The sequence below is a fragment of the Mastomys coucha genome, unplaced genomic scaffold (assembly GCF_008632895.1).
Source record: "Mastomys coucha isolate ucsf_1 unplaced genomic scaffold, UCSF_Mcou_1 pScaffold14, whole genome shotgun sequence".
Lineage (NCBI taxonomy): Eukaryota > Metazoa > Chordata > Mammalia > Rodentia > Muridae > Mastomys > Mastomys coucha.
Genome location: NW_022196896.1, coordinates 136096171 through 136107495, shown reverse-complemented (window position 1 = coordinate 136107495; position 11325 = coordinate 136096171). Strand labels below are relative to the sequence as shown.

Below are 11325 nucleotides of genomic sequence, written 5' to 3'. Positions count from 1 at the left end.
AAAAAAAAAAAAAAAAAAAAAAAAAGAAAGCCTTGTCCCTCTTGTGCCTTCTTTATGTCATCCAGCTATCCACAAGGAAGCTGACTACGAGTAAAACAGGTATCAGGACTGTGTCAACAGTCTGAGGTAACCTTTGTTTTTAAGTTATCTTCTACCCCTCTTGGGAGAGCAGCACTAGTACATGCCAAGTGCATGCTTTACTGGAAGTCCTTCAGGTTGGTAAACAGATATTCTCTGGCCAGAAGACTGAGGAGGGGTAGCTCTACAGTGAAATCTTTAAAGGTGAAGTATTTGCAGTACATCTGTGGGAAAAGTTGTAGGTACAACCTCACACATGAAGGCATAAAGTATAATGGATTATTTTTTAAGGCAAAAAAAGAAAAAGAAGTGTCAGTAATCAACAACAAGAAATGCCTAATTTTGAAATGACCAAGGAGATGATTTTGAAAAGAAAAAAATTTATTGCTATATTACCATGTTTAAATTATTTATAAGTGTTATAGTTTATTGTCAGTACTAAAATGACAATTTGAAATACTTAGCTTTTGAATTAAAAAATGCAGAGTCAAAGGCTATGTATGCATTTTTCCTTTGAGGACTCTTCATCTAGTCTATGGCCAAGCTACCCTGAACCTGCTGATCTCATCTAATCAGAAGCTAAGCAGGGTTAGGTCTGCTTGATGGGAGACTTATTCATCTGTCATGTATCTCTTGTATACAAACTATGTTGAAGACCAGCTGTGTGCTAGAGATAAAATACCCAAGCAGAGCCCTGCCTCCTCAGAAATAGCAGTTTATTCATAACAGACATTGCTTAAGTCAAGCCAGCTAGTTCCCACCTCCCTGCCATTCTCTTTTAAATAATGTTTTTGTGAATCCCCGTCCAGGTCTCAACTCATGACAGTGCTTCTCTCTCAGCTTCCTGAGTGCTGAGACTGCAGGCATGAGCCACAACACTCAGCTTTTCCCTGTGTAGTATTCACTTCAGAATCTCGCTGTGTAGCTCTGGCTGTCCTGAAACTCCCTGTCTAGATTAGACTAGCTTCAAACTCCTAGGTTCTGGGATTAAAAGGTTGCAACATTATACTCAGTTTAGATTTATGTTCAATTAGGAAAAGAAAGCGCATGCAGTAAATGTTCAGTTGCTTACTGGCTTGGAAGCCATTTGTTATCAAACTGGGTACGTGGATTTCTTGTCAGTAGCCACAGTACCCGGCAGCCTTTGTTCACCAATGTCTTGAATGGTTTGATATTAATGTAGCAATAAAATAATTACCTGGATCAAGTAGTCTTGTAAAAGATTATTCAGGTACAAAGAATCTGCTCAGAAAGTGAGAGATATTACTTTCATCTCTAGAAATATTTTTAAAGTAGACATGGGATGGTGGAGAGATGATTCAGTGGTTAGAGCATGCATGGCCTTTACAGAGATCCCAGAGCACCTGCAGCAACTAATTCACACCTGCTTGTTACTCCAGCCCCAGGAGCTGGGCTTATGTTCAGTGGTAGAGCCCATGCTTTTTGTAGAAGGTCTTGGGTTTGATGCACAGCACCAAAAAAAAAAAAAAAGGAACCAGTCAAAATTAGAAGCCCACAATAATTTGAAAATATTTGCTTGATATATAATGGCCTGTGGCATTTTCTTTTTCAAGTGATAATGTATTTTAAAAATACAAATGACATTTACATAACATTGTTAGGTATACTAAATTCACTAAGTTCAGTTATCATTTTAAAGTAAGTACAATGAAAAACAATGAAATATAGAGTGTTGAAATAAAATCAGTTAGTTAAGAGAGTGTACTGACTGATTTTATACGAGACCCAGGTTCTATCCCCAGCACCTACATCAGTCAGCTCATAACCTCCTATAATCCAGCTCCAGGGAGACTCAGTAGGTGTGGCCTCAGCATGTACCTGCACTCACATGTACATACATGCAGACACATAATACATAGACATGTGTCAGGCATTGTGACTCATACTCCCAGCCTGTGGGAGGATGAAGGTTGAGACTGGCTTTTTTCCCCTAAACCTTGTCTTCAAAACTATCAAAGGTGTTTTCTCCTCATTGGTATATTAGATATTAGATTTAAAATATCATGGCTTTATTTTATTTCTCCAAAACTGAATTACATTGACAAGTTTCATGGGAGAAGTTTATAATCAGATATCTTCTCATCCATTTGATGTATTTTCTAGGCACCTCTCAAAGAACTCTTGAATGAAACCGAAGAAGAAATTAACAAAGCTCTGAATAAAAAGATGGGTCTGGAAGATACTTTAGAACAAGTAAGTATGGCACAGGTGACTAAAGCGTAACACTGAGTGTGACTTGGGGTTTCTGAGCAATAACCATTTAAATTGACTTTCAAGACAAGGTTTCTTTGTGTAGTTCTGGCTATCCTGGAACTCCCTCTATAGACCAGGCTGGCCTTGAACTCAGAGATTCATCTGCCTCTGTCTCCCATAAATTTTAATTAAAATTATGAAAAATGAAAGTTGGTGCTAACCTTGACTGGTACATATAAAAGAACTTAAGTTGAGTCCTCATTTACCACCATGATAAAGTGGAATAAACTCAGTTTTCTTCACTTGCTTCTTGACATAATCCAGGTCCTTTTTATATTCAGTTGGGTTTGAGGCAGGGCTTCTTATTTGCCATTAATGCTTAAAAGCTAGTCTGCTGGAACTGAGCCAAATGCCTGTGGATGTTTTTAGGGTAGTTTTCTGCTGGATGTGGTATCACAAGCATGTCAACCCAGTACTCAGGCGGCTGAGGAGGAGGATTGACAGGAGTTCCTGCTCTCAGACACATGAGACATGATGCCTTCTGTAGCTGTGAGACACCAAGGCCACTGTATTCAGTAACTCCAAACAACAAATGAAGCCCTGGCTAATGCAGTTCTTTAGGAACTGTTCCAGCCAAGACTTGATGTATCTCCCTGTCTCAAAACAGGAGATACATCAATTGTTCCTTTTTTTAATCTATAAATAAACTATGGCATTTCATAAATAGCTATCCAAGTGATCCACAGAGAGCTGTTAACAGTCTCCATGGAATCTGACATCATGGACTGCAAACACAGCCTGCTAGTAAATACTTCCTTAGCATGAGCCCACAGCCTTGGGTTCATCCCCAAAATAGAGTGTTACCTTATACCTACAATCCCAATGCAGAGGCCAAGAGGATTGCAAGTGCAGACCAGGCTGGGCCACAAAGTAAGACCCTATGTCACAAAAATAAAAGGAAATTTTAAAATGAAACATGAACTATGGTTAGAAATAAAGCACGTTAGTTTGAATTATGAGAAAATACAATATAAACAAGTCAACCTTTAAAAAAAAATGGTGAGTTAAACCAGAGTACAATGGTGAATACCTGTAATCCCGGCTTTAGAGTCAGAGAATCCAGTATTAAAGGCTACCCTGGGCTATATAGGAAGTTCAAAGCCAGCCTTGCCTACATAAGCTCATGACTAAAAAAAAAAATGTGTGTGTGTATATACACATATACATATATCAGGCTAAAGAGTTGATTAAGAACACTGGTTGCTCCTGCAGACAACTGGAGTTTAATTCCTAGCACTCACACAGTGGCTCTCAGCCTTGGGCTCCAGTTTTTCTGATTTTCATGAGTATATGACACATACCTACATGCACACAAAATATTTATATATATAAAGTAATTATTCATAATAATTATATATTGTATATACCAGGTGGATGGATGGATGGATGGATGGATGGATGGATGGATGGATGGATGGATGGATATGTAGGGGACTGGAGAGATGGCTTTGAAGGTAACGAGCATTTGTTGTTCTTCCAGAGGACTTGTGTTTAGCTCCCAGCACCCACATAGTGAGTGGCTCACAACCATCAGTAGTAACCCCCATCCCAGCAGGTCTGACACCCTCTTCTGGCTTCCTTGAGCACTGAGTGCACATGATACAAACATGTTTATAAGATACCCATATACAGAAGTTATTTAAATAATAATTGATGAGCTAGACCCTGCGGTGCATGCCAGTAATCCCAGCACTCTCTGAAAGCTGAAGCAGGAGAATCTAGAGTTCAAGATTAGCCTGAGCTACACAGCAAGTTCAACACCAGCCTGACTTATATAACAAAAACCTGTCTTAAAAAATTAGAAAACTGGTAAGATAGATTATAGTATAAGTAATAAAAATCTCAAAATTGGCTCTAAATGAAAAGTAAAATTGAGTAACCAGAAAAAGAATTGGCTCTCAAAAAAGATTTCATTAACAAATTATTTTACAGATTTTACAGTGTTTTCAAACATTAAAGACCAGATGATTTTAGGATTTGAGAATTATCAGAGCATAAACGTAATTATCACGAGCTCACTATGAGCCTATACAACAACCAAAGGTCATCAGGGAAAAGATTAGACCAATCACTGAGAGACACAAAAAAAAAACCCAGTAATCACCACTGAAATGTACTTAACAAATACATTTGTCTTTTATTTTTAAAGATTTATTTATTTTGTGTATATGAGTACACACTGTAGCTGTACAGATAGTTGTGAGCCTTCATCTGGTTGTTTGGAATTGACTTTTAGGACGTCTGCTTGCTCTGGCCCAAAGATTTATTTATTATTATAAATAAGTATACTGTAGCACCAGAAGAGGGCATCAGATCTCATTACGGGTAGTTGTGAGCCACCATGTGGTTGCTGGGGTTTGAACTCAGGACCTTCGGAAGAGCAGTCTGAGCCATCTTACGTCTGTCTTATTTAAGACGGGGCCTTACTCAGCACAGGAAAGTCTCTGACCTGCAGTCTTCGGGCCCTTGCCTTCTCAATGCTGGAGTTAGATGCATGCATAGCAACAACTGGCTCAGCAAATGACCATATGCTGGTATTGTATTAGATGTCACCAATACTAATATAGCCAGCACCTGCCCTGTGGACTCCATTTCAAGTGGAAAGATGGCTACAAGAACAAATATTTTCCATTAGGAGATTATTAAATTAGCTACAAAGTTAGCAGATTTCACCCTGGCATGCATGCTCTGTTCTTCTGCACCCTACTGGCTCCTTCCCCTTCCCTGGTTGCCACCCTAGCTGTTCCCTTGCCCACAGTCGCCTCCTTTCTGTATTCCTGGCACAGTGATCCACTATCTTATCTCAAACCACCCTCATCCCTTAAGATCTTTACTTCCCTCTCACAGTCCTTTCTAGTCTCATGAACTATCCATGCATACACACAATCATACATAGAAACTTAAATTGGGATTTCACATATGAGAAAAAACATAGCACTTATTTATTTTTTCTTTCTGAATACAACTTATTTCAGTTAAATAATGTTTTACAATTTGACCCATTTTCCTGAAAATTTCATAATTTTTTTTAACTTAAATATGTATATGTACATGTGAGTGTAGGTGCCCATAGAGATCAGAGATGTCAGACCCTCGTGAAGCTGGTGTTAAAGATGGTTGGGAATCCATCTGGTATTAGGAATATATCTGGTATTGGTGTTGGAAATCAAATTCCAGTCCCCTGGAAAAACCACAAGTGCTCTTAACCACTGAGCCATCTCTAGCCCCATGATTTTACTTATTCAGATGAATAAAGTTATATTGCGTATATATACAACATTTTACTTGTCTGTCATTTTTGTGGATAGACATCTCAAATGACAGCATTTCCCAGCTATTGTGACTAATGCAGTAGTAAACATGAATGTAAAAGTCTATCTGTGGTAGGACTTAGCATCTCTTGGGTGAAATTGCCAGATCATATGATACTTCTGGTTGTAGTTCTCAAAGGTTTATTCACTTTTATTTTTATGTGTGTGAGTATTGTTCCTATATGCATGTATGTACACCATGTATATGCCTGGTACTTTGTGTAGACCAGAAGAGGATGTGAGATTCCCTGAAAGTAGAGTTACTGATGGTTTTGAGTCACCATGTGGGTACTAGGAACCAAATTCAGGTCCTCTATAGAGCAGCCAGTCCTCTTAACCACTGAGCTATCTGCCCTACCCCTTTCTAGTTTTGACAAATCATGCTGATTTCCATAGTAGCTGCAACAACTATGTTCTCACTAGGGTTCCTCTTTCCCCAAATCCTTGCCAGCAGCTGTTGTCCTTTCTAGATGAAAGTCATTCTGAACAAGTAAGATAGAATTACAAATCACTTTTAATTTGCATTTTCCTGATGGCTGAAGGATGTCAGACCCTTCAGCAGATATCATTGGCCATTTAGTTCCTCTTCTAAGAACTGCCTGTTCCCTTTACTACCTCATGTAGTGTTTGGATGTGGTGTTCACTGTTGTTTCTTACATAGTAGATGCCTAGCTGATACATAGTTGGCAGGATTTCTCATTCTGTAGGCTGTCTCTTCAGTTGTGGGGTTGTTTCTCTTATGTGTTTTGTTTGATTTTTTTTTTAATTTTTTATAACCAATTTTTCAGTCCTTGGAGTTATTTCCTATACTACTACAGTTCTTTCAGAAGTTCCTGCCTTTGCATCAGATGATTGTTGATGTAGGACATAGTTGGCATGTCTTCCCTAACAGTTCAGCAAGTCTTTGGTCCATTTTCAGTGTTTCATGTAGGGTGAGACTTAGGACTTGGCTTCATTTTTTCTACAGTTTTCTCAACAACACCTGTGAAAGAGGCTGTCTTTATCCTAATGTGTGTTTTGACATCTGTGTTAAAAAACTAAGTAACCAATGGAGCTAGAAAGATGGGTCAGTGATTGAGAGCACTTGCTGTTCTTGCAGAGGACCCAGGTTCAGTTGCCAGCACCCAGATAGCAGCTCACAACCACATGTAGCTCTAGTTCCAGTTCCATACATGTAGGTAAAACACTTATATACATAAAATAGAATCTTCTTAAAAAATAAAATTCTTTAAAAGAAAAACAAGGGCTGGAGAGTTGACTCAGCGGTTAAGAGCCTTTGTTGCTCTTGGAAAGGGCCCAGGTTTGATTCCCAGTGCCCATGTGGCAGCTTACAACAATCTGTTAACTACAGCCTCAAGGGATCGGATGCCCTCTTCTTTCTTTAGTGGGCACCAGGCACACACACACACATGATACACAGACTTACATGCTGGCAAAACAGTCATATATACAGTAAATGAGCACATACTCTGTATAAAAGAAAATACAAAGTTTTTATGATAAAGAGATTTTGGTGTTTTGTGTTAGTTGTGATTTCTCAACCACGGTTTTATCCCCAAGCTGAACACCATGAAAATGGAAAGCAAGAGGACTGTGAGGATGCTGAAGGAAGAGGTTCAGAAGCTAGATGACCTTTACCAACAAGAAGTTAAGGTAAGAACCTGACCAGGTTGTTCATCTTAGCCAAGGCTCTATTGTGACTGATTGTCCGTGTACACTCTCTGACGTCACTCTGAAATATGGTGGCTATGGTGGCACACATACGCTGAGGGGCAGTTTCAAAACTCCACCCAAAAAAAGTCAGGTGTGGTATCATCATACCTGTAATCTCAGTATTTGGTGGACCCTGATGGGAGGATTGGCACAGGTTTGAGACCTACCTGGGCTACACATACATAGCAAGACCATGTCTCCATAAATAATAAAAGTATACTCCCTTGTTTGTTTTTATTGAGTTAGTTTTAAGTACTCCTAAAGAATGAGCCCCAGTCATGTGGTTATTTAAGTAATTGTCCGTCAGAGATCATGGCAGACTGACTGTCCTAACTAAATTCACAACTACTGTAAGAGCCTCCAGAAGGTGGGTAAGGTATAGGACTGGCTAGCACTGTTCTGACAGACACTGCATTTTATCAGACAGGTATTAAGAGATCTGTTCATTGGCATTTACAGTTTAATGATAACTTCCAGCTATGCCAATATTAGTTATGACAATAGAATGCAAAGTTGTGTCTTGTCCTATATTATATAGGGTGGGTTGGGTGTTTGCTTGCTTGTTTGTTTTTGAGCAATGTGAAAGTTTTAGAAAATATAAAACTAATCTGATCTGCACATGAAATATGAGGTATTTGGTCATTTTCACATTTATCATGCTTCCTCCGTGAAGGTTTGTTTATTCTTAGAGGCACCTGAAGGAAAGGATTTTTAAATCTGAGTACTTCATTTTCACAAGCCTGGGAATCTGAGATTGTGACTGCTTTTGCTAGACATAGTTAAGGCTTGTGTGAAATTTTTTAATCAAAATACCAGGTTTTCTATAAATTAGACTTGGAACAGTGTTGAATGAGTGGCTACCCAGAGGCCTCTTGGAATGGGCACATTGTGTTTATAATATGGCATTCCTCAGAGGAACAGCTAAAGAAGGCAAGCAACATCTTGGGAATACGAATGATATAACATTATGGTTTTTCTAAATGCTTTACACTTTTTAGTACACCTTAAGCAAATAGAATATGAAAATTGTTTTCTCCTGTAGGAAGCTGAGGAAGAAGACAAAAAGTGTGCCAGTGAGCTTGAGTCCCTAGAGAAACACAAGCACCTGCTGGAAAGCGCTGTGAATGGGGGCCTCAGCGAGGCCATGGATGAGCTGGACACCGTCCAGCGGGAGTAAGTTCACCTCACCATGATCTGAGTCTTTCAGCTTTGTAAAACGGGTTTTGGCCAAGTGCCATGGAACATGCCTTTAGTGTTGTACTTGGAGGAGGCTGGGGAAGGAAAGTGGGTCTCTGAGTTCAAGGTCAAGCCTGGTCTACTAGCCACAGCTGTTACATAGAGAAACCCTGTCTTGAAAACAAAACAAAGCAGGAGGGAAAAGACTAAATTTTTTTTCTTTAATTCCTATTATAAAGCTATTTGGGGTATAAAGAATAAGGAGATTTGAAGAATTTAAGTAGAGCAGGCTGGCCTTGAACTCACAGAGTCCACCTGCCTTTTTGACTATAGGTGTGCTCCACTGTGCCCAGCTGACATATCTTAAATTGTTAAGAAATACATAAGCAGTACAGTAAATATGGAACTTTCCAACTTAAGAAGCCTTCCAAAGCCAGGAGTCGTAGCCTCACACTTGAGCTAAGAGGTAGAAATGGGATAGGAGAGGTCAGCACCAGGGTAGCTGACCACACATGCATCAGCACCAGGGTAGCCAGCCACACATGCAATGACCTAAGGCAGCTGGCATGCTTGTATATGGTGTTTGCATGTATTCTACCAGGTATGATTTTTTTTATATTTTTGGTTGTGAACCTAGCCTTTAACAGCTGAGCCATCTCTCCAGCCCCAGGTATGGTTTTCTACATTCACCAAATATTTCTCAGGGGGAAAGCAATAACATAAGTAAATGCAAAATTTGCTTTTTCCCCAGATTTCTACATTGTGCTGATTTATTCATTTATTCTTAGACATTAAACAACAGTTGTCCTTTTTAAAAAAAATCTTAATTCTATAGATACCAGTTGGCTGTGCAGACCACAACTGAAGAAAGAAGAAAGGTGGGAAACAACTTACAACGTCTTTTGGAGATGGTCGCTACACACGTAGGGTCTTTGGAGGTAAGGGTGGAGGTCTATACTGAATTCTAAGAGACATTTTCTACTTTATTTCTATAGGAACTAAATTACAATTCTTAGTTTCATGAAAACTAGTAATTTATTTGAAGGATCTTACATACTGGTGTGGCAGGGTTCCAAGAGACTACTTGTATACTTTATAAAATGCTTTGGCACATTCACACACACCACAGGGAAGGGGAGTAATAGGCATAGTGCCCTTGCCTGTAATCCCAGAATTTAGGAAGCTGAGACTGGAGAGTTGCTATTAGTTAATGGCCAGCCTGTCTCGAAGAGTCCAAAAGTAGATGCATGAGCACTGAAGTGACATTGGAGCGAGGGAAAGGAGTGCTGCAGTATGGACATAGAGGGAGACAAGCCATGTGAGCTGTGAGCATCATCAGGTGAAGCTAGACTATAAGACTGTCCTTACAACTCAACAGTTATAAAAGGTTCTGAAATTAGGTGCAAAAAAGAAATTCTTTGTAAATTCAACTTAATTAAAATTAAGGACTTCTTAGCCAACATAGTAGAGTGCACTGTAATTCCAGTACTTGGAATGTCCAGATCCTTAACTTAAGGCTAGGTATAATTATTGGCACACGATTATTATCTGAAAACTAGGTAGGCCTGGCCAGGAGGATCACAGGTCTAAGACCAGCCTGAACTACAGAGGGAGACACTGTCTCAAAAAAATAAAAAAATAAAAAAAAATAAATCAACATGAGTAAACTGTGAGATGCCAAGCAGGCACTGAGGATGGTGATAATTTTCCAGAACCTGAAACAACAGGACTGCCATGACTTCCAGGCCACCCTGGGCTACAAATTACAAGCAAATAATAATAATCACAGGGCACCGTGGTGCATGCCTATAATCTCAGCACTCAGAGACAGATATAGGTAGATCTTTATGAATTTGAGGCCATCCTGATCTACAAAATGAGTTTCAGGACAGCCAGGGCTATTACACAGAGAAACCCCGTCTTTAAAAGCAATGGGCTGACTGGGCAGTGGTGGCGCACACCTTTAGTCCCAGCACTTGGGAGGCAGAGCCAGGTGGATTTCTGAGTTAGCGGCCAGCCTGGTCTACAGAGTGAGTTCCAGGACAGCCAGGGCTATAAAGAGAAACCCTGTCTCAAAAAAACAAACAAACAAACAAACAAAAACAGTGGGCTGGGGGAGGGGGGGAAGAAATAACAACAATGGGCTAGAGACAAGACTCAGCTAGTAAGAACACTGTCTGCTCTTCCAGAGGTCTTGAGTTTGATTCCCAGCAACCACAGGGTGCCTCACAAACATCTATGATCAGATGCCCTCTTCTGGCATGTAGGTATACATGCAGATAGAGCTCTCATATACATAAAATAATAAAAATAAATAAAATTTTAACCACAATTATAAATACATGCAATAAATATGAAACTTAAAACCAAGTCAGTTATATGTTGCATAATAATGGGGTTACATTCTGAGATATTAGTCACAAGGCAACTGGGCTAATTGTGAACATATTATGTCCTTATACAAACCCAGGTTTTATTAGAGATTGTATTCTCAGGAGACTATTCTTCGTATGTGCTGCCTATTCATCAGAACATCTGCAGAAATGACTGCATAATTATAAATACACACATAGCTCTGAGGAGATTGAGAGCTTTAAAGGCATATGAATTAGGCAAATGGTTATCTCTGGAGAAGCAAGGGAAAATACAATTAAGAAAATGGGATGCAGCCAGGCAGTAGTAGTGCATGCCTGTCTTTCATCCCAGCATTCAGGAAGCAGAGGAGGCAGATCTTTGTGGGTTTGAGGACAGCCAGGACTACATAAACCCTATC

The 11325-nt window shown here is 39.5% G+C and overlaps 1 protein-coding gene and 1 long non-coding RNA gene across 3 annotated transcripts in view; one reads left to right on the top strand and one right to left on the bottom strand.

Annotated features, from left to right (window-relative positions):
- LOC116088900 overlaps nt 1-2008 on the bottom strand; it is a 5600-nt gene extending 3592 nt beyond the window's left edge. For both annotated transcript variants that reach the window (XR_004118070.1, XR_004118071.1), the window contains exons 1-2: nt 1849-2008; nt 1277-1532 (exon numbers count right to left, since the gene is read on the bottom strand). This is a non-coding gene — a long non-coding RNA (uncharacterized LOC116088900). The remainder of the gene's footprint in view (nt 1-1276; nt 1533-1848) is intronic.
- Nucleotides 1-11325, top strand: part of Ndc80 (NDC80 kinetochore complex component) — a 38602-nt gene that overhangs the window by 25539 nt on the left and 1738 nt on the right. Inside the window, exons 13-16 of the mRNA XM_031368726.1 lie at nt 2203-2292; nt 7224-7316; nt 8419-8549; nt 9388-9490. Coding sequence (XP_031224586.1) covers nt 2203-2292; nt 7224-7316; nt 8419-8549; nt 9388-9490 — 417 coding nt within the window. The remainder of the gene's footprint in view (nt 1-2202; nt 2293-7223; nt 7317-8418; nt 8550-9387; nt 9491-11325) is intronic.